The sequence below is a fragment of the Prionailurus viverrinus genome, chromosome C2 (genome assembly GCF_022837055.1).
Source record: "Prionailurus viverrinus isolate Anna chromosome C2, UM_Priviv_1.0, whole genome shotgun sequence".
NCBI classification, from domain to species: domain Eukaryota; kingdom Metazoa; phylum Chordata; class Mammalia; order Carnivora; family Felidae; genus Prionailurus; species Prionailurus viverrinus.
Window position 1 is genome coordinate 64,766,434 of NC_062569.1, and position 23,568 is coordinate 64,790,001.

General features: G+C 42.5%; 1 protein-coding gene across 5 annotated transcripts in view; it reads left to right on the forward strand.

Annotated features, from left to right (window-relative positions):
• Positions 1-23,568, forward strand: part of TMEM212 (transmembrane protein 212) — a 48,190-nt gene that overhangs the window by 17,849 nt on the left and 6,773 nt on the right. For 2 of the 5 annotated variants that reach the window (XM_047874314.1, XM_047874313.1), the window contains exons 1-3: positions 12,577-12,735; positions 16,808-16,867; positions 18,069-18,392. In XM_047874314.1, coding sequence (XP_047730270.1) covers positions 12,577-12,735; positions 16,808-16,867; positions 18,069-18,392 — 543 coding nt within the window. Of the gene's footprint in view, positions 1-9,673; positions 9,854-12,576; positions 12,736-16,807; positions 16,868-18,068; positions 18,393-23,568 lie in introns of those variants that run through there. The other 3 variants (XR_007155506.1, XR_007155508.1, XR_007155507.1) reach the window with 3 other exon arrangements.

Here is a 23,568-nt window from a genome sequence, read left to right on the forward strand (position 1 = left end):
ATACTCCCACTATCTGCCAAGGACATGCAGCAGAGCATCACATCAGCTGCTGGGTGAAGGCCCAGGGCCCAGGGCCGCCTAGAGGCAACTGGAGGAAATGAGTGTGGGATCCTGTGTGGCAGGAGTAGCAGACTCCCAGAGGGAGACAGGAGACCATTCTCTGGCTGAATTCTGCAGGAGGGAGTAAGGTCAGAGGAAAATGGTATGGCCTAGGGAATCAGAGTGTTTTGAAATATTTTGGAAAAAAATCTGAAAGGAAAACTGATGTACATCAAAGAGCATATTCCCTTATCATTCATGATGAGAAAATGCTGATAAAAGATAACTCACTTGTGCTATAGAGGTAGGTCGTCTGTTTACAAACACCTCCTTTAGGTTAGGGAGAACCTACGGATTGCTCATTCCAAAGTGACTCTAACGCCAGTATTTAAAAGGAAAATTTTTGCTCCCTTAAAGGTGCACCCCAGGGGCACCTGGGTGGCTCAGTTGGTTAAGTGTCCGACTTCGGTTCAGGTCATGATCTCATGGTCCATGAGTTCGAGCCTGGCGTGGGGCCCTGTGCTGACAGCTCAGAGCCTGGAGCCTGCTTTGGATTCTGTGTCTCCCTCTCTCTCTGCCCCTCAATGCTCATGCTCTGTCTCTCTCTGTCTCTCAAAAACAAATAAACATTAAAAAAATTTTTGTTGAAAGTGCACCCAAAAAAAGTTGCAAATCTCCTCTAAGGAAATAGAACACACATTTTGCCTGACTGGAATTATTATACTTTTGAAAACACAATTAAACCTATGTTGTAAATACTTCTTCCACTCGACAAAAGTATAAATGCACTTTGAAACGTCTTTCTTATAATGACTGTCTTTAACTCAGAATTAACAAGGAAAAGGTAAGCAGATTTGGGGAGATTTTTTTATTGCTATTATTATAAACACATACAATGACTTCTTCACAGTGTGTGTGGGCTTAGCTGGTTGTACACAAACATTTCTAGACATCAATAATACTTCTATACTTTCATAAGCTTTTAAGTATAGCACCTTGCAGTAATATGGTCTCCCCTCATCGCTACATTTTCTCATTTGTGGACCTCAGCAAGCACATCTCCAGGCTTCAGTTCGGGCCAGCTCTGACGTCGCTGGGAGCATCAGACTCATTGACCTCAAAATGCATATAGTTGGGTTCTATAATGTTTTTCGGGGGTTTTTTTTCTCTTTTTTTTTTCTATATCAAGAGAGGAGAAAAAAATATATAAATTGCACGTGGCCTAAAATGGACGTCGTCTGGAGATGACGACTTGTGTTAACTGCATAGCCTTGCTTCCCGTCCACAGAACACGTGCCCATTTCAATATTTACAGAATGTATTATTAGGGAACATAGAATAATAAAACATGAAATGAGGCAAAAGCATAGGAATTTGGCTTTTATTTTCCTTTTGGTAGAGAGATTTTTGTCTCACTCTTGGAACGAACTTAAAATAAAGGCTGTTAAGTGAGGCTGGAAACAATTTTTTTAAGCAAAAGCAGGAGTTATAGTCACCTTTTTGGAATTGTACAGATGTAACCTGTCTAGAGAATAAGAAGGATAGAAGGGGCGTCTGGGTGGCTCTGTAGGTTAAGCATCTGACTTTGGCTCAGGTCATGATCTCCCAGCCCATGAGTTCGAGCCCCACGTCAGGCTCTGATCCTGCTTCAGATTCTGTGTCTCCCTCTCTCTCTGCTCCTCCCCAGCTTGTGCTTTGTCTCTTTCTGTCTCAAAAATAAATAAACATCCGGGCGCCTGGGTGGCGCAGTCGGTTAAGCGTCCGACTTCAGCCAGGTCACGATCTCGCGGTCCGTGAGTTCGAGCCCCGCGTCGGGCTCTGGGCTGATGACTCAGAGCCTGGAGCCTGTTTCCGATTCTGTGTCTCCCTCTCTCTCTGCCCCTCCCCCGTTCATGCTCTGTCTCTCTCTGTCCCAAAAATAAATAAACGTTGGAAAAAAAAAAAAAGAAAGAAAAACAAGGACACCTGGGTGGCTCAGTTGGTTAAGCATGCAAATCTTGATTTCAGCTCAGGTCTTGATCTCGTGATTCGTGAGTTCAAACCCCACATCGGGCTCTGGCCAACAGCACAGCCTGCTTGGGATTCTCTCTCTCCCTCTCTCTCTGCTCCCCCCAAAAATAAATAAAATTTTAAAACTTAAAAAAAGAAAAGAAAAACAAAGGGTAAGCGTTTTGTGATTTGTGTATGCGTGTCTGTGTGTGTAAATGATGTCTATTTCCGTAGGTCTTACTGTTTCTTATCTCATACACACACACCAGAGGACTTACCTATATAAGGTCCATACAGAAGTGGGTCTGACTAAAGATGGCAGAAACTTCCTCAGAGTCTACCACATCGTGCCTCTCCTTCCTGCCACTCACTAAACATGATTTACAAAATGGACGCTTTCAAAAATTCTTCCGTCCCCCCCTTTTATAGGAAATAGACAATTTTCCTAACACATAAACACCTCTTACCCCAAGTTTACAAGAACGTGGATCAGGAGTCTGACCTATCTCTTTTGAAAAGCTGCCCATCTTTCATATGGAGCGTAACAGATGAAGTGCAAAAACAGTAATGGATACCACTCTAGGCGATCATTGATGCTATAAGGAGCGAGGAAAGGAGAACCTCTGTGAAGAGAGAATTGGAAGAAACAGTAGAATTTGCTCTGTTTTTAAATATCCTAAGTGAATATGGTCTAAAAACCACAAAGCATAGTTTTATCCTCAAAGGATGTAAAGGAAATAGAATCTTCAGAAAAGAAAGGCTGATTTGTGCTGGGGAGAAAGCTGAAAAGAACATTTTATAAGAAAGTCAAACTTCAGCCAAGCCCTTAGTTTTTTCAGCCTGAGGCCTGAACTATAAAAATTGGAAGGAACTCTCTCTTTAGGACTAGACCAAAGAGTTTATATTATGGATCCTAGCAGCTAACTTTGTGTTAACTACTTCTCTCCCGCTATGCTAAGCCTGGTAATGGGATTAGGATGCTTCTACTCTGGCTTCCTTCTTCCACCTTCCTCTCTGCTAGGAAAATCTAGGACTGTTGGGCATGGAGGACGGCACTTGTTGGGATGAGCACTGGGTGTTGTATGGAAACCAATGTGACAGTAAATTATATTTTAAAAAAATAAATAAAAATTAAAAAAATAAAAATAAAAATCTAGGACTATTATTAGCATCATTGCCTGATTATTGGCGACACAAATAATTATTGGCAAATAACCAAAACTGAAAAAAAAAAGTTTAGCAACAATATATGAGACATTGTTCTGTTCCATATATCCAGACGATTTTAAACTCAGTATCAGATAATTATAACGTGTGACCTGTAGAACTTGAACATTTATGCTGAGCTTATATCAAATTTATCCAAGTTGAAACAACTGAGTAATGATGTCAAAGATTCATACTTAATAGTTGAATTGTATTCCCTTTAAAACTTAAAGGTGAATTGAAAATTTAGGAAAAACTATGAAATTCTTTTTTTTTTTTTAATGTTTATTTTGAGACAAAGATAGACAGAGTGTGAGTGAGGGAGGGCCAGAGACAGAGGAAGACACAGAATCGGAAGCAGGCTCCAGGCTCCGAGCTGTCAGTACAGAGCCCAACACGGGGCTCAAACTCATGGACCATGAGATCATGACCTGAGCTGAAGTCGGACACTCAACTGACTGAGCTACCCAGGCTCCCCAAAAACTATGAGATTCTTAAAGCAGGAGCTGTTTCTCCCTACGATATTGCCATTCAAATTGAAGAACTGAACTAATATAAGTAATGATGCATCTGTCACTAGAGGGGGTTAAAGCATTTCTGTCCTCTGTTGCCCTGGGGAAAGAAAGGTTCTAGAGAGTTGTCCTTCCTCCCCCTTGGTATGTGTGGGAGTATTAAACCCCAAATAGAAGAGTGCTAAACTTTTTTTTTTCATATTTTGTTTTTCTATAAACAAACTTTATCTGTGGCCTTGTAGCAGACAGTCAGTTCCAGGAAACACACAGCAACAATGTCATTCCCCTTGCATTGCACATAATATAAAAACAGAGTTTAAGTAAATATTTGAATTAGGACAATTTGAAAAATTTGACTTTGGAGTAGCCTTTCCCTGGCATGTATCGATCACTCCTTTGCAGAGTGGCTGTTTCGGTAGATTCAGTATGCAAGAGCTGCACCATTTAAATGAAGCTGGTTCAATGAAACACAGCAAATACTAGCAGGGTATCGTCTTAAAAACTCAGCATTTGCAGAACAGAACTCAAATTAGGAGGCTCAGCTCCTGCTGCGTATCAAAGAAATCTGACTTTAAATAGCGGTAGAGCAACACCTAGTGCTAAATGTAGATATAGCAGAAAGATCAGTGGTCACAACTGGCTTATTAAATTACGTTAAGGTTGCAGTTAGACAGCTTTCTGTATTGGTATTTTGACCATGGAATTAGTCTGTGAAATGACAGGCATGGACTGGCTGATCTCTCAGGTCCCATTCCATTCTGCAATTCTCTAGTTGGGTCATTACTATGTACTTTTCATTCTTATTGCCCCACATGTTTTTTAGCGAACTTGTCAGTTGGGTAAAGGAGGCTTGCTTAGGCCGAGCTTTTATCTTGAATGTCAATTAGCTTTGTGTGGATCATGAGGAAGAAATAGAAAGGCTTATGTACTGGGACAATGAGATGGGGAAGTATCTAAAAATGCCTTTTTCTCCTGTTTAAAATAAATATATAAATAAATAAAAACCAGGGCAGGGTATCTGCGTTGTTGAAAAGAGAAAGGAAAGTGTGGGCCTTTGTGTACACAAATGATAGCATCATCTGATAAAAGTAGGTGTTTATACTATGCTACCCAACTCCTTATGTCAAAAGGATGCACTTAGTTTACCAGTTGTCCTATCTCAGAAAAGATCACAATATCATCTGAATGGAAATATGCTACAAGCATAAGTTTGTATAATCCACTTCTCATGAGTACAAATTTTCATATCTTCACTATTTCATTTTTCTATAGAGTAGGAGAAGACACTTGTTATCTATGAAAAGTAGCCAGATAAAGAAGTCGATGAAACCCTTGAATAGACAGAGATGCATAAGATCATTCAATTAGATAGATCCCTGTGAATATGAGCCGCTTTAAAAGTTGGCATCACCGTGGATTAAGAGGCACATTCGAGCTTTCTCCCAGAGGCGGAAGTTCTTGCTAGACTCACGCGGTTCGTCTGTGGCCTTGTTTCTTCCTCTATTTAACACAGAGTCATGTGGATGTTTGTCACATGCTGGTAGAGCAAGGTTAAAATAATCCCAGGATGGGCACACCTCTCCTATATATTCACATACAATGCACATGTATCTGCAGTGCGGTCTCACAGCTCAGAGAGTCAACCTGGAAGATTTTCTTCGTGTTTCTATGTGGATTTTCATGGAGAGGGAATGGAGAGATTTAAGGTACCAAGATATTAAATGTTTCCAAGTGAAGCCCTGAGGAGCCAGCTTTCTCAGCAAAATCGTCTAGATAAAAGCAGTTTCATTCATTCATTCATTCATTCATTCATCAGTACTTCCTAAGCATCTACTATGGGCCAGGTATTATTCTTGGCTCTGGAATGTAACAGGGAACAAAACAAAGTCTTTGCCTTCATGGAGCTTTCATTTTAGTCGAGAAGACACACAGCTAACAAATAAGGCAAGAGCTATGAAGAATAAAGTCAGATGATAAAAATTAAGCTCAATAGAGGGATGGGGGAAGAGATTGATGAGAAAGGTCTGTGATGAGGGGCTTTTTGAGCAGAGACCTGGATGAATTGTGGGAATGAATCAAGTGTTTGTACCATCCTTAGCTCACCTTGCTTTCTTGTATTATGAGCATACAGAAAACTGAGGTTCCTGATATTTTAACCATTGCTTGGAGAGTAGAGTAAGGACTCTGTTTCCTGGCCAATCAGAAGCTGGTTTAGAAAGGTTAACCCTACCTAGACGCTCTCAGCTAGTGGGTGGGGATTTATCTTTGAGTTCTCTGCATGTCCAGAGCCTCACTTAATTCTCATCAGTCTGTTTATCTACACGAGGTACTCCATGGCTCCTAAGGGTACCAGTTGCCTCCCGGCTTTTCATCCCTTTTCAAGGAGCTGGAAAAGAAGAGCGATTTGGCTTTACGTTCCTTCAATCCTTTCCCTTCTTGGCCTTTGCTGTGTTGGTTGACAAGTTTTAATTATTTTATGACACAGTCACCAGGGCTGGGCTGAGATCACCAATTTGTTACTGAAAGGCTGTTAATTATCCAGCTGGCGGATGCTGGCTCAGGGCTGTCTATTGGTGTGCCAGGAGGGCAAAGTGAGGCCTCCGGAGAGGAACTCTAGGTGAAATCTCTCCAGCAAAAATCCAATTGGCCAATAGACAGTGTGCAGTGCTTGGTTTGTTCCCTTCGCTTATACCAGACAGAAGTAGATCTAGCTGGTGGTTCCCAGCCCTCAAGGAGATAGCATTTTTACTGATAAAGGCTTCTTAGAGCCAGGCATTTGGGCCACGCAGGCAGTTTAGCTCCCTTGGGATTTCTTTCAAGTCACGGCATCTTAGATATGGAAGGAATCTTAAAAATTATCTAGTCTAACCTCCACATGTTGCCAAGAAGGACATCAAGATGGTGAGAGGTTTTGATTTACTCAAGGTCACACAGCCGTGGTCTTTCCCTACTGCATTATGCTGCTCCCCCGTCTTATTCATTTGTTTTAGCCTCCACCCTTGGCCAGCCATTCGGGAACAATGCGTGCAACAGCCATCATCTCCACACTAAGGGCAAGAGCCCCCACGTGAAGCACTGAAAGATGGAAAACAAGGCACAGCAATGCTCTAGATAGAAATTCGGATTTCTACTTCAGTACATAGAAATGAAACTTTGGTTTCAGTTTTCCCCTTTGTTCTAATTTTATAAAATGAAATAACGAGGAATCTCTCGCTCCCTCCCTCTCTCTCTCTCTAACTGGGAGTAGAATCAGCAGTTCTAAAACTGTCTCCTCTGTGTATACGCAGCATCATCTCCCTTCCTATTATGTTCTTGGTTTGAGTACAGCCCTGGTATACAGCTTTGGTATACTTCATGGTTCAATTTTCACATATGCATGTATGTTTTACAAGATGTAGTACATCTGTAAACTGACCTGGTAGTGAAGAACAAAAATTACCAGCTTCGGAGTCGAGCATCCCCAGATTCAAAGCCAGGATTCAATGCTGATTGGTTGTGTCACCTTTGTTACTTAACACCTCAGAACCTCAGCTTTGTCATCTGTAAAATGGAAAAAACAACGACAACGGTAGTGAAGCCATCCTCACCGTTCCTCCCTCTCTTTTGCTTATTGCATGGATATAATTGGATCCAAACGTGGGTTTAGTTTCTCACAGAGCAATTTGGTTCTTTCCTTTTTCAAAAATGCCAAGAGAAGGAACTAAATGAGTATACATTTCCTGTCTAAGAGGATTTCAAGGTCTGTCCCTGAAATCAACTTGAAAACAAGCATAATCTGAGAACATTTCAGGTTGCATAGAGTTCCTTCTCTCTCATTCTGCTCCTTTGCCCTTTCTCTCTATTTATTTCCCTTTTGTCCACCCTACAAATATCTTTTGTAAAATGTACATGAATGGTCCGTGGTTTCCATCGGTCCTCTGTCCTGGAATCAACTCTGTCCAGACCCAGGCTTTGGATCTGTGAGTGACGCAAGAAGCTGTTTTTGGCTTCGGGAATGTTTTCTTCTATGTTCTGACTCCCCTCTTGTTGTCCTTCTTTCCTCTCCATCTTCTCTCCACCTCTCTTCTCCAGACACCCCCACTGTTTCTCTCTTCCTGTTTTCTTAGTTTCTTCCCCGCTCCTTGGTGGCCAAAGCACCAATCAATCACAGCCGCTGCCACAATCTCAGTTCTATCTGTGGCTCCTCTGTCTCCATGATTAAACAAGATAGGAGCAGCCTTTCCAAGGACAGACCATCTCCACAGTAGCCTGTGGGAGGCTGCCTGGCGAGGTCAAGCCTGCCAATAAGAGTATTTCCTTGCAGCTGCAAGGCTCGGGAGAGCAAACTGACAGCGAGCTGCACAAGTTTGCCGCGACACACTTAAGTTGTTTTGCTCTGCAAAAACATGGGAAAATTCTGATAAATTCCAGATGATTTCAAAACACATTCGGGGGTCAGATATACAAAAGGCAGATAAAATCTAAATTAGGTAAGTACAAGTTGATGCACAAATCTCCATTTGGGTCCAAACATCTTGCAGATTGGAAGGCTTTAAATTTGACAATTCCCAGTTAGGGATGATAAAAACTGAACTTTGCTCTCCTTAAAACCCCAAGCCATTATGAGAAGAGAGGGTTCACTCAAAGTTGAAGTCAAATGGTTAGTAAAAAGCAGAAGCAAATGAATGATCATTAGGAAGGTTTTTATGCTGTTAAGACACTTGAATAGCTGGAAAGACAAAAGAGTATATAGAAGATACTCATCACTGGGTCCGCATGAGCGATATATCTTCACAGTGTAAGCTAACATACCTGTTCCATTGTCCCTGTGCTAAGAAGACGGGCTCCATGTTGGTGTTGAAGGCAGGCAGTGGATTTTTCCTTACAGTCCTTATACTGTGACCTGCTTTCATCAATACTGTCAAGGATTATTGAGCCAGTTGTAGCCATATGTCTGAATAAAAGTTAGACCTTTCATTTTATGCAGTTAATAAATTTGCTTTTTTTTTTCCTCACCGTTCAATTTAAAATTTTTGTACCTATAGAAAAGCTGAAAAAAGCATAAGAAACACTAAACTAGTTTCACCAATGGGACATTCTTTTATATAAGTATCATGCCATTCATACTCCCAAGATACTCAGCATTGATACACTGCTATCCAATATTAAATGCATATTTAAATTTTTCCAATTGTCTCAGAAATATTTTATTACCTTTCATGACATGGACATTTTTGAAGAGTCCAGGCTACTGCTTCGTAAATGTGCCCGTAACCCGAATTTGTCTGATTGTTTCTTTGTGATTAGATCCAGGCCAAACATTTTTGCCCAAAACACTATTCAGGTGACAGTGTAGACTTCCGTTGCATCATATCAGGAGGCACTGATGTCAATTTCTCCTGGTATTGGTGATACAAAGTTTGATCACTTGGTTAAGGTGGTGACCACCATATTTTCCGCTGTAAAAGTATCCTTTTCCATTGTGCTTGAATCCCAAGCACAAGGGGGGTAGCAGAGTGTTAATTTTCTAATTTTGTCATTCCTTTTGTATATATATCAGATGGAATCCTTAGTATCAAACCCGGGTCTTTCTGATGTCAAAGTCCATGCTCTTTCTGCTACAGGAGCTACCTCTCCAATATGTAAACAAATGAAGCTAATCATCTGAAGCTGCTGGGACAATAAAGCATTTTAATTTCATCTCTTGTTTAGAGGTCTGTTTTCTTTTACCTTGACAAAAACAGTCCCCTTTCTGTAACTTTGAGACCCACTTAAAAAAAAAAAAAAAAAAAACAGAACAAGATGCATGCAGAGCTATTTCTAGGGTTCACATGTAAAGAGGTAGAGAGTGTCCAAATCAGCTTCTCTCCTTCAGCATTGCTGACATTATCCCACCCTTTGGGGGGGATTTAGGTTACATTTCTTTCTTTCTTTTTTTTTTTTTTCAGTGGCAAAGCTGGATTGAAGAGGAGTTTGGCACAACCTCTGCCATTCTTTCCTGAGCAAAGACTGCTGGATCCCCCTAGGTAAGGGGGAAGGTAGGGTCTGCAAAGCAGCCTCCAAGGAGGATTGATTGCACACCCCCTTCCTGTGGTGCCAAATGGGAGGCAGGGGGCGCTGGAGGGGGACAGGAGGTGGTGGGGGCCCTGTGAGCCTTGCTGCGTGCGGACACCGGGAACACGGAAGACATGGCCCATCTGAGAGGAAGCCCTGGTCACAAGCAGAATTACACTCTCTCCTTTCCAATTAGCTGCCTTCTCTGCAAGTCTCTTTGCTTTAAGGAAGCTGGTGCGGGTAGATTCCTGCGGAAACGTGTGGCTGGGAAAATACATAGCGAGAAATCCCTGGTTCTACCTCTGTCCCTTTTCTTCTTCACATTAAGGGGCGACAATTCTTCTAATCACGAATAAATTCAGGTTTATAAGTCACACTGGCAGTATCAGGGTTAGCCCGACAGTGTTACAAACCCTAAAAAAGCCCCCCCAGATTAAAACAAAAAATATTCTCTTTGTTTGCCATCTTTGTACTGTTTAACATGAGTATTTCAACAGTCTTTATTTTCCAAACACGCAAACAGGGGAGAGTGATCTGACCCACAGTATATTGACATACCATGTAGCTATAACCTTGAGATAAAAAGTAAAGGAAAAAGTCAAAACAGCCCAAACCAGATACTAACACAAACAAGTCTTTCCTCAGTCCAGACCCCTTCCCTCTGTAGCAAGGGCAACACTAGGATTAGCACAGAGCGGCTAGCACTCTGTGGTTAGCACTATGTGTGGCATAGTGGACACACTTACCTCTATGCTGGGGCAGACGCTCAGGGCCCAAGTGCACAGCTACAAGGTCCAAAGTATTAGTTCATTTGTTCAACAAATGCGTATTAAGTATCTATTCTGGGCCAGACACAATTCTAGGTGTTGGGAACATCTTACACATCTAGGGCTTGTAAAAGACTTGGAAGGCGTCTGCCCTTGTAGAACTTACCTGGTGGCATTAGGAACAAAAGAGAGAGAGAATATCCTCCCACCATGTTGACAGAAGATGGGAAATAACAGCTATTGCAGAAAGCCTGAGCTGATTTCCTGGATCCTGTATATCCAAGAAAGCCACTGCTTCAAAATCTGGGTCGCACTGTGGACTTGCTGTAGAAGGCCAAAACACGGAAAGAAAAAGGCAGAGAATCAGAGAGAAGCTTCCCTCCTCACCATTCATGGAAGGATCCTTTAGGAGTTTTACCGTATTGATCAGGAAGAGTCAAACCCAATGTCTGTAAGTTGATGCATAAAAGCAACAGTAATGACTGTGCCTCTGTCCCATGCTGAAAGAACCCCAAAGATGGACCGCCCAATGTAATAATAGGGAGATAACTAAGCTTCTTTGCTATACAGAGCTCGGTGCTGAGAATTTTACATGTATTGGCTCATTTACTTTTTTTAATCACCACTCGGCGAGATATACACTAATTTTATTCCCATATGAAGAAAGACCCAGAAAGTTAAGTAAATTAGCCCTTGCCCAAGGACACATACCTGGCAGATAATGGATCCTAGCTCTGTCTCATACCAAAATCCGTGTTCTAAACCACTGCATTTCCATTCATAAAATTATTTTTCATCATCTCATTTAAAGGAAAGAGTATTAATATAGAACAGGAAAATTATTCAGCTATCTTCAGAAAACGGTCTGTGTTTTCAGATTATTATCTTAGAAGAAACAAACGTGTCCTATTAGTCGAAAGCAAATATGTACCACTTTCTCAAATACATGAGAAATTAAGAGATAAGCCTTTTACAATCACTTCAATGTACATAAGCCCAACGTCTAATTATTGAATTGAATTATGATTCAAGAATGATTGGAGAGTAGGGGCCGTGGCGGCTGAGGTCATGGTGGTGGTTGTGAGGTGAGGCAGGCCGAGGGGGGGCAGCCTGGGGGGGGGGGGTAGCCCGAGGGGGGGTGGCCCGAGGGGGGAGGGCGGGGGCTGGTGGCAGCGGCGGGTGGACTCGCGATAAAAAAAAAAAAATTAAGAAAAAAGAATGATCGGAGATTGGTATTTCATCCGACTAATAAGTTACTGCTCAAAGTGCATTTTACAACCGCATACACTTCCACCTTCGTCCTCTACTTGATAATTGAATTAATAATAAAACAACTAAAATGAAACTGGTTTCGAGAAAACAAGACAGAACTCCATGCTGAAGCGTATGCCCCTTTGGGAATGAAACCGTGTCAAAAATCTTTATCAAAACTTCAAAAGTATGGTAATAGAACTGAACTTTGAACAATGGGGAGAGGTCTTGCGTTTGCTTGAAATCATTGAAATTAAATGTAATGAAAAGTGATCAGAGTGCTTATTTTTACTTTGTTTTGTGGGAAATTGTGCTGGGAATGTGGATCTATTGTGCACAAAGGATGTTGGCTTTATGCTGGAACCACCAGGCAGGTTGAGTTGAGAAACAATTAGCTCAGTCAGCAAGCCTTTGAATCTGATTAAGCCAGGAAGTGGGCACTCCCCACGACAGGGCAGAATGAAGGGAATGGAGGCCGAAATCCAAAACAAGGAATGACTTCTCCCTCTCCCTCCCTCCCTCTCTCTCTCTCTCTCTCTTTCTCTTTCTCTCAGGAAACTAGTATTAGAATTAATTGTATCAAATTTATGTCAAGGATTACTTCATTACAATTCACTATCTTTGGTGAAACAAATGCAAGCTTGTTTCCAAGTAGATCAACAGTCCACATGCGTCATGGCTACTGTCTCCAAGAAACTTCTGTTTACTGAGGCCTGACATACCCTCATGTTTTGGTAACAAAATATCTTTGAGGTCCAGGACCCAAGTCACAGAGGAAGATGCAGAGCCTATCCCAGGCTGCTGGCCGAATTCTCATTTCTCTGGGGACTCTCAGTGTATTCTCTGGAGTTATCGCTTTCTTCCCTGTCTTTTCTTACAAGCTTTGGTTCACAGGATGGAATGTCTGGATTGCTTGCCCCATCTGGAATGGAGCTTTGGTAGGAAAATATTTTATTACATATATTGAGAGAGTATAGAAAGAAGGGAGGGAAAGAAGAAAAAGAATGACGTGTCTTTTTGGGGGTGCTCCTGGGTGGCTCAGTCAGTTAGTTGAGTGTCCGACTCCGGCTCAGGTCATGATGTCATGGTTCACTAGTTCAAGAGCCCCACACGGGGTTCTGTCCTGACAGCTTGGAGCCTGGAACCTGCTTCAGATTCTGTGTCTCCCTCTCTCTCTGCCCCTCCCCCACTCATGCTCTGTCTTTCTCTCTCAAAAAATAGACATTAAAGGGGCGCCTAGGTGGCTTGGTCGGTTAAGCGTCCGACTTCAGCTCAGGTCACGATCTCACGGTCCGTGAGTTCGAGCCCCGCGTCGGGCTCTGGGCTGATGGCTCAGAGCCTGGAGCCTGTTTCGATTCTGTGTCTCCCTCTCTCTCTGCCCCTACCCCGCTCATGCTCTATCTCTCTTACTCTCAAAAATGAATAAATGTTAAAAAAAATTTTTTTTTGAAGACCCAATTCCAACAGAGACGCCTAGGCCTCACCTCATTCCTACCCAGCACACACTTGAGCACAGGCTTGTCTTTCTAGACCTCTGCTGTGTCAGTCAAGCTCCTCCTTCAAAAACCTTCAGTGTTGCTTCATTGTCCAAACGAAGCCGAGATATGTTAGCCTGAATTTTGAGGCCCTTCTCAACCTAGACTCATGTGGCTTTCAAGCCTGATTTCCTACTCTTTTCTACCAGGAACCAGAGCTCCTGCCCCTCTGGATGGGAAGGAAGGGAGGGAAGATGGGTGTGCCCCTGTCTCACTGTTTCCCAAGCCTGGCTGCCACCTTCCCACCTTTACACGCATTTCTCCCACTGCCCAGACTGCCCTTCCCTCTGCCATCTCCTGCTGAAATCACACCCATCCCTCAAACCTGCTTCGGGTCCCGTTTCCCCCATGCTGCTTTCTTCCACGATCGTTCCCCCTGGAAGCGGTATCTTGTCACTGGGCCCTTCTCACACGGAGTGTACTCACTCTTCCTGCCTCATTTTGTGGACATTCTTATATGCACATTACTTTCACATCTGGACTGCAAATTCCAATGAAAGTTGGAGCCACTGTGTGTATGATTATTACTTGGTGAGCTTGCTTGTCCTATTTATCCTCTCTGTTCCATCTTCTAAAAAGTAGGAGATCAGGGCACCTGGGTGGCTCAGTCGGTTAAGCTTCCAGCTCTTGGTTTGAGCTCAGGTAGTGGTCTCCTGGTGGTAGTGAGATCAAGCCCCATGTCAGGCTCCATGCTGAGTGTGGAACCTGCTTCGGATTCTCTCTCTCTCCTTCTGCCCCTCTCTCCCGCTCATGCACACTCCCTCTCTCTTTAAAATAATAAATAAATAAATAAACTTTTTAAAGTCGGAGAAGATCTCCATCATTATAAGGATTAAATGAGTTATCACATGTAAAATGTTTAGTGTAGTGCCTGGCATACATACAGTAAGGGTTCAGTAAATGTTAATTTATGCTATTATGCCATCTGCAGAGTGCCTATCACATCCCTTGTTGGCAGTAGACTCACAACAGATGTTTATAAGTGAATAAATTAGCCCATATTAAAATGATTCCTCTAGGGGCACCTGGATGGCTCAGTCGGTTAAGCATCTGACTCTTGATTCCAGCTCAGGTCCTGGTCTTGTGGTTCGTGAGTTCGAGCTCCATGTCAGGCTCTGTGCTGTCAGGCTCTCTCTCCCTCCCTCTCTCTCTCAAAATAAATAAAGTGATCCCTCTAAAAGTTTCTATTACTGTTGTGATGCCTCCCCGCTCCCTTCAATTCGTCTGCTTCTGGGAACCTTTAGTCCTTTATGTCCTTTACAGGGGGCAATTTAAAGATCCTGTGGGAGGGCGCACAATTATCCGACCAGAGTGTTAGTTGCTACCGTTGCAAACCCCAAGCAATCTCTCTGGAACTGCCTGTGGAGCAGAAAGCTAGCCTGCCAAGAAGAGTAGAGAGAGAACAGAGTGCAGGACTGGGCCTTCTCTCCAGGCACCTCCTCTGGGTCCTTTCTGAAACCCGACTGCCCTGTTGTGCCCAGCTCTTGCCTCTCAGACACGGCCTCTCACATTTCCTTTTCCCATTTGACTTCTCTCCCCTACCCTCAAAACTCTTCCTTTCTCTTTCTTCCCTCTTCCCTGTCTAAATACAAGAGTTTAAAAAAGAGAAGAAAGCAAGAAAACAGGAGGCTATGACTCAGGGGACACCCGCCCTCTGTCTCGCAGGCATGCTGGACAGGGGCACCAGGGAAGATGGGTGTGCTCGCTCCTGAGCCACCTCCGTCCACAGGGTGGGTTTCCCAAGTTACTGAATGGCATTCATACACCAGCCTACTCCATGAAAGATCTTTTCAAAGTTTTGTGTAAACAAAGCAAAATTCAAGCTGGCAGCTACAACCAAAATATCAGGCGACTGCAATTCGGCTGCATTTTTCAACTTTTGAAAGGAAAGAAACGGTTCATGCCAAAGTGGTTAAGGCAGCCTGGAATCTAAGCGTCTAATAATGTCAGCTCTCTCCTTGGAGTTACACCAGGAGAGGAGTGTCCCCTTCGCTTTTCTCTTGTTTGCCCCCGTGTTTCTCGCCCGTAGAGGAGTAACGTGCCCATTGGATGCCTTTGCCTCTGAAAGCGTAGACTGGCCCCCAGCTCAGCATCAATGTTCAATTGCTCTTCATAATTCTGTTTTGTTGTGCTATTTATGCTGGCTCAACCTCCACAGGGTCCCTTGGAAACTTTCCTCTTGAGAATCAAGCCAACCTCTTTCGACTACAGATGGTTCTGTTTTTATCCACGGGAGTTTTATGGTGTGGCAATGCCACGTCTGGAATTTCAGCCGGAGCCACACGAGAAGTGTTGTGTGAACGTACATGTGCACACTTCTCCCCCACCTCTCTCGAATTCTCCAAGTCGGGCGTTCAAAATAAAATATGCCAGGAAAATGAAAAGCTGGATCTAAAAAAAAAAAACAAAAACAAAAACAGGCTGGACACAGAAGCTACAAAAGCAGCATATCACAAAACCATATTGGTAGAAGCTCTGATTTCCACCCCCTTAAATTTGTTGATACTATATATACAGTCATGTTTATTTCTCTGTCAAAAACCTAATTCGTAACTGCTTTTACTCCTGCCCTCATTCTATATCTGGTTTCAGGCATGTCTCTTCCTGGTTGTCTCTCTCAACCTCAAAACATTCCCTGACCAGGAACAAATGATTTATGGGTCAGGAATAAGCAGTTTCCAGGCTCAGTGACCACAGAAGGTCTCCTTCACCAGACCTGGAGCTGAATCAAAGATGAGCCCAGAATTCTTTTTTCTTTTTCATTATATATTGCCCTGACACCATTCCCTCCTTTGTTGAACTATTTTCATTCTGCACTTTGGATCTTTTTCCCTCAACGGAGGCTATTAAAAAACAAAACAAAACAAAACAAAACAAAACTTTTGAAAAGCTGAACACCAGTGCACCCAGAACAATTAATGTCCCGCCATGCATTCACTCTAATTATAATCTTTGTTACTTGAGACACGGAGATCACATATTTGCATCCTACCAGTAGGCTGAGGCTCCTGAATCTCAAAAGAAAAGCAAAGAGTAAAAGATAATGCTGTTGCTGGGCAAGTTTTCAGGGTTCTGTGACACATTTCCTTTCTGGTTCCTCCCATTTGTAATTTTAGCAATTTGTGGGAAAGATGAATGATAGACAATTAATCAAAATAAAACATATGGCAAGGGTTATAAAGCCAAGCTTTTATTGCAGTGACACCTTACAGTAGGGGAGGTTATAATTGCAATGGCAAAGGCAACACAGAAAATAAAAAAAAAAAATAAGCTTGTATGAATCATGTCTTTATGACACTGATGGCTTTTTTCTTCATTGTCATCCCAGATGAGGAAGAGATCAGAGCCATAAATCCATTTAGCCATTTGCTGTTCTTTCTAGTTCATAATAAAGTTGTCAAACCATGAGACAGATTGAACTCTTTCCAGAGGTACATTCTATCATGGATATTATTTTTCCATTTTCCTTTCACAGGCCATCATGACCGGTATACTTCTGCTGGTGGCTCACAAAGAGTGGACCAAGAGATACCTGGTAAATATATAGACCTTGAGTAGGATGGTTGAATAGGTTTGAAGGTCAAACCTCTACCAGTTCAGGATGGAACATAGAGAATGTGATTTCCAATTATAATTGAGTTCCTTCTGATTGATGCCTTACTATGACGGATTTCAGTAATAAACTGGCTTTAAATGAATATCTTTTATTTTTATTTTAGAGAGAGAGAGAGCATGAGTGGGAGAGAGGGAGGGAGAGAGAGAAAGAGAGAGAGAGAGAGAGAGAGAGAGAGAGAGAGAGTCTCAAACAGGCTCCACTCTCAGCTTGGACAGAGCCCGATGCAGGGTTTGATCCCACAACCCTGGGATCGTGACCTGAACTGAAATCAAGAGTCGGACGCCCAACCAACTGCCACCCAAGTGCCCATTAAATGAATAACTTATACCTGATTTCTTCTCCAAACACTTTCTACAAGTTCCTGCGATTATTGTAAATATTTAAGTATTCCAATTTGGAGAGGACAGAACCAATGTTATGCTCCCAAATTTCATTCTGAATAAATGGATCTATAGGCTCCTCTGTTTTTAATAATGTATGTTTAAGTCTCAACTCCTCAGCTTGGGATGTCCTTCCGCTGTCTCTGTTACTTCTCCTCCCCCCAAAAAAAGGATGGGAAGTCTATGATATACTGCATTTCAATAGTAGGGAACCAAGTAATCCCAGGATATAGAAAGACTACTTTGTTCTGATCATAGATCTTCCCTTGGCTCAAATAAGTGTGAGTCACCTGGGAATCTGGTTAAAATGTAAATTCTGATACAGTAGATCTGGGGGAGGTATGAGATTCTACATTTCTAACAAACTTCCAGGGATGTCAGTGCTACTGGACCATGGACCATGCCCTGACTAGCAAGGTCCTAGGATAAGGCAGGGATTCTGGTATTCATCTTTTTCCCACCGTAAGCTGGCTCTTAACACATGATAGAAGATAAATAAACACATGTTTGTTGAATGGAATTCAATTAGTTTTTGGCTCAGTTGGCTGATATGTTATTCTCCCAGAGTGTAGATTCAAGAAGAGACTAAAAGGGCCTAAAGAGAAAATTGTAACCCATTTCTCCTTCACTTCCCAGTAAAAGAGATTAATATCCAACAACGCTTTCTTTCTCCACATCGCTGAGAAGCTTTTGAAGAATCTAGTTTCCAAAGTAACAATTTATTTTTGTTTTATTTTCAGTGGGAAGCTAGTTTCACCTTTGTGATTCTAAGCATTATGGGATGTCCACTTCATTTTGCGATAGCCTTGGAATCTGCTCTCCTCGGTCCATATTGCTTCTACTCGTTTTCAGGGATTGCGGGGACCGGTTACCTCGGTTATGCAGTTGCCTTCCCTTTTCCATATGCAAAATTCCCATCAGCTTGCGTGGACCCACCACACTATGAAGTGTACCACCTGACGCTTCAAGCCTTCGACCTGTGCCTGAGCTTCGCCATGTTCTGTGTGTCCCTGACAGTGTGCATCAAGCTTTCTGCAGGACTTATCTGGAATAGACACATACATGTAAGTTTTCAGAAAGGGGGAACCATCTTTTTTCCATCCTGAATGCTAAAATGGAAAGTCTGCCATATTAGTACCTGATCTGTCTCTCTTACTTATCACTGTATCTTTTATAATCAGACTTTTCCCACTATTTCTACTTCTACTCCAGCAAAGAGGCTGATATACACCAACATCAAATTTACCTTTCTAACTTTTTCTAAGATGGCTAATAAGAATATTAATAATATTTGGGGCATCTGGGTGGTTCAGTTGGTTGGGCGTCCGGCTTTGGCTCAGGTCATGGTGTCACGGTTTGTGGGCTCAAGCCCCGTGTTGGGCTTTGTGCTGACAGCTCAGAGCCTGGAGCCTGCTTCAGATTCTGTGTTTCCCTCTCTCTCTGCCTATCGCCAGCTCACATTGTCTCTCTCTCTCTCTCTCTCTCTCTCTCTCTCTCTCTCCCTCTGTCTCTCTCAAAAATAAACATTAAAAAAATTTTTGAAGAAAATAATATGATAGTAATAGAAGTATGAACTGAATGTTTACTATGTATCAGTGTACTTCCCATTTCACACATAGTAGACTATAGCTAAAAAATGATGTAATTTGAGGGCTCCTGAGTGGCTCAGTCGGTTATACTCCCAACTTCGGCTCAGGTCATGATCTCACGGCTTGTCTGTATGAGCCCCACGTCAAGCTCTATGCTGACAGCTTAGAGCCTGCTTCAGATTCTGTGTCTCCCTCTCTTTCTGCCCCTCCCCTGCTCATGATTTATTCCTGTATCTCAAAAATAAACAAATATTAAAGAAATAAAGAGAATTATGTAATTTGCCCAACATCACACAGCCACTGAGCAGGAGGACCAGATTCAGAACCCAGAGCTATTTTTCTTTTTTTTTTTTTAAATTGTTTTTTTTAACATTTATTTATTTTTGAGACAGAGAGAGGCAGAGCATGAACGGGGGAGGGTCAGAGAGAGAGGGAGACACAGAATCGGAAGCAGGCTCCAAGCTCTGGGCCATCATCAGCCCAGAGCCCGATGCGGGGCTCGAACTCACGGACCGTGAGATCGTGACCTGAGCTGAAGTCGGACGCTTAACCGACTGAGCCACCCAGGCGCCCCCCAGAGCTATTTTTCTTAACAGTTCAGATTTATCCTGGGCTTCTTGTCACCCACATTGTATCCTCTCTCCTTCGCTAGACATCAAGATGCATAATTCTGGCCTCCAGGAGGGTTAGAGCAGGATCAACTGGGAGAACAGTACAAGTGATTTCTGATTCCAAATTCCTACATCTGATATGGGTCACTCCATTGTGGGTTGAACAGCCTCCTCCTGGAAAGAGATATTTCCCACTGCAAACTCTTATACTGGCTTGATGATTCAAGTTAGTTTTATATTAAGGTCAGGTGAACTTGAGTTATGTTAGCCAATTTTTTTCCCGGTTTGATCATATCAGCACAGATCAGCAAAGCTGGAAGACAAGAACTTGGCACTCTCAATACCTTTTGTGGTCAGTCTTGTCCTTTCAACTTTTACATAAGTCTGCAAAGGAAATCCTGTACATTCTTAGGAACAGAGTTGATTTTGCAAGGAGGCCCACTGAGAGTTGAGGCTAGTAGACTAAAATGACCTCCCCTGCTGTACTGCCAGTGCATCTAGAAGTTTAGTATTTGAAATTTCTCCCTTGTGGGGACTATCCCAACTTCCTAGAGCCCTTTTGTTAAAAGGAACATAAACCCAGGAGAACCACACATTAAAGTGTTAGCCACCCATAACTCCTTGGCATCAGACATCTGGCTGCCATCTTTGGGCATGACACCTAAAGTTTAACAATGGATGGAGGTCAGCGAGAAAACTATGAAAAATTATGTCCAGAGCTTGGTAAGCCAGCCTCATGGAAACCCAATAGTGAAGCCACCTGAAGTTCCTGGAAAGAGAAAAAATTCATTGAAAACAAAGCAAAGTTCTCTAAGTTTAGAATTTTGCCTTTGCCCATCCTGCTCAAAACAAGTGATTTCTAAATTAAGTGTGTAATTTCTAAATTGGATGCAAGATCCAACACAACTACAACATGTTGCTCAATGTGGATCAATAACATCAAAATCACCCAGGGTTCTTATTAAATCAGATTTCTGGCTTTCATCCCGGCCCACTCTTATGGCGGAAACTCAGGGGTTGGAGGCAGGGAATATGCATTTTTAGCACATGCCCCCAAGAGATTCTGCTAAAAATTCTCTTCCTAGCACAGGATTCTCTTACTGTCACTTCTGGACAGAATCTCAGTTTTCCCATGTGCATAAAATGCAGCACGAGTTTGGGTGAAAGCTCTCGATAAATTTAACAAGCAGCAAATCTTTGGTGAGCGTTTTTGGATGATTTGACACCACTTAATCCATGGTGGTGGCATATCATGTTTCATTAGCAAGGATGAGTGGCTGACACAATGGGATATGAGGTTCTGTATTAATAAATACACCACCGCCTCCCCGAGCCCACAAGGGGCATGTGCAGCTTGAGCAAACCTTTGTTACCATGTTACCATGTAGAGATCTCAGTGATACTATGCAGAGTTTCCAGCAGTGAAATAATGTATTGTTTGTCAAAATTCTAGAAAACATATAACCTTCTTAGAAGAAATGGCAGATCACTGGTCAGGATATAGAATTCTACATGGTGATTCTGCATTTAATGAGCCTCCAAGAGTTTTGATGTTAGGTTCCCTATGTGCTGGAAGAGACAAATCATATTTTTAAAATTTTATTAAAAATTATAAATGTATTAAAAGCTATATAAATACTGTAAAATATGCTGCTGATTTACTCTTCTTTCATATATGTATCAATGTAAATATGCATATGTAAATACAGGAATATTTATGCATGTAAATGTATGTAAATATCAGGAAAATCAAAAGCTGTGAAAATTTGTAAAAAAGAAGAAAGTGATAGTTTAAGGGAAGATTTGGGGGAAATTGTATTGTGTTAGAGAGTAAAATCATTTTTTTTCATGTATGTAATAGTCAATCTCACGATAGAAAATATTCACTTCTAAGAGTTTTTCCGTAAGTCTGAAAACATGTTTTCAGAAATTTATCAAACAGTCCCTTAGGAATCACCATAGTCATCATTTCTCTCTTCCCTGCGCCTTTTCACTTTAGGAGAATTGAAGTCACCTTTCATCCCAGGCAACTCAAACTATTATAACAAGATACCATAGACTTGGTGGCTTAACCAACATACATTTATTTCTCATGGTGTAGGAGACTGGAAGCCCAAGGTCAAGTTTCCAGTAAGGTCGATCTTCACTGAGGCCTCTCTTCCTGGCTTGCGGACGTCACCTCACTGTCCTTCTTGGGCCCTGCTCCTGGACAGAGAACTCTGTCCTCTTCTTATGAGGACACTAATCCCTTCATGGGGGTCCCATCCTCATGACCTCATTTAAATTTAATTTTCTCCCGAATGACTCACGTCTATATACCATCGCAGTGGGGAGTAGGGCTTTAACATAGTGATTTGGGAGGAAGACGCTAACAGTAGACAGCATCTGGTTGAGGGTCACACAGTGTTGGTGTGTGTGCGTATGCAGTCAGTTGGTCCCCAACTAAAACCACAGTGAGAAATGCTTGAAAGAGGCATAAAGGGTTTTGCTTTATGATGATTTTGATAAAAGCATTATATGAGTGCTACAGACTGAATGTTTGTGTCTCTGAAAAATTCATGTTGAAGCCCTAACCCCCCTCCCCCCTCCCTGCCCCCCTCACCCCCTGCACTGTGCTGGTTTTAGGAGGCGGGGCCTTTGGGAGATAATTAAGTTTAGTAAGATCAGGAAGGTAGAGCTCCCATGATGGGATTAACTTCATGATGCCCTTATAAGAAGGTGAAGAGGCCAGACTCCTCTCTCTCTCTCCGCCACATAAGGATACAGCAAGAGGTGGCCATCTGCCAAATAGGAAGAGGGTTCTCACCAGATGCTGAATCTGCTGACACCTTGATCTTGGTCTTCCAGCCTCTAGAACGGTGAGAAATGTTTGTTGTTTAAGCCACCCAGCCTATGGTAGTCTGTTACAGCGGCCCAAGCTAAGACCACAAGCCCTTCCAAATTTTCCAGGGCCTCATGGGAGGAGCTGGAGCTGGAAAAGGAGTAAGAGTCCCCGCTTCTGTGGCTACATGAAACACCATGAAGTGACCCTGTGGGCTTAGGACTCAGTGCAGGGGGCAAAGGAGCACCGCATAAGATTAAGTTGAGACACTAAAACGCAAAACAACCATAGCCGAAATTGTCTACATTCTTGGTCCAGTAAGTAATAAAGTGATGGGAAAGGAAAGAATTGGGACGCCAGACGTGCTGCAGCTGTCCCCTGCAGCTACTCCGCCCCTCCCCCACGGAATGGAATGGCTCCCTCTGTTTTCCTTTCATTATTCATTGTTATGTTTGGGGTTTTGTTTTTTTGTTTTTTTTTAATGAAAGGGGAAAGAAAATATTTTCCCCCTTAACATGTGATACAATGGTTTTATTTTTTTTTCTCAATGAATTGAGAAATATTTGCTTCCCATAAAAGATGTAGGTAAACCCTTGAAACAGTGAAAAAACATATGAGGACAGAATATTTATCAGTGGAGGACCGTCTTCCTCCAAACACAAGACAAATCTGCAGAAATATATTGGCTTCAAATCTTCTAGCGGATGTACCCTGCATCATCAGCAGTAGCAATGTGTTTTGCCATAAATTCATCCATGACTCTCATCCTAAAGGTCCGAGACCTCATGTTGGGCTACACCAAGGTCTTTCTGGTGCTTCTGGGAACTAAATCCCCTTGGGGAGATCCAAGTAAAACCTCAAGTAGGACCACACAGCGGTCAGAATGCACTGTATTTCTTCCTCACGAGTTCCTTTATGTGGTCTCCTCAACTTGGTCGATAGAAAAATCAGAATCTAGAAAAATAATTGCAATCCAGGGCATTAGCATTCCCTTGATCTCATTATGTTCTCTGGAATAATAATGCTGGTGAGTAGTAGCAGAGTGATTGTAGGTGTATTTACTGGGCAGTGACTACTTGTCAGGTGCTTTACCTCCTTTCTTCCTCACAACACTGCAAAACTCATTCTCCCCCTTTCACAGATGAGGACATTGAGCCTGCCATGTGGAGTCAGGATTCGCTCCTGGTCTCAAAGGGTCTGGAGGCCAGGCTCCACCCTG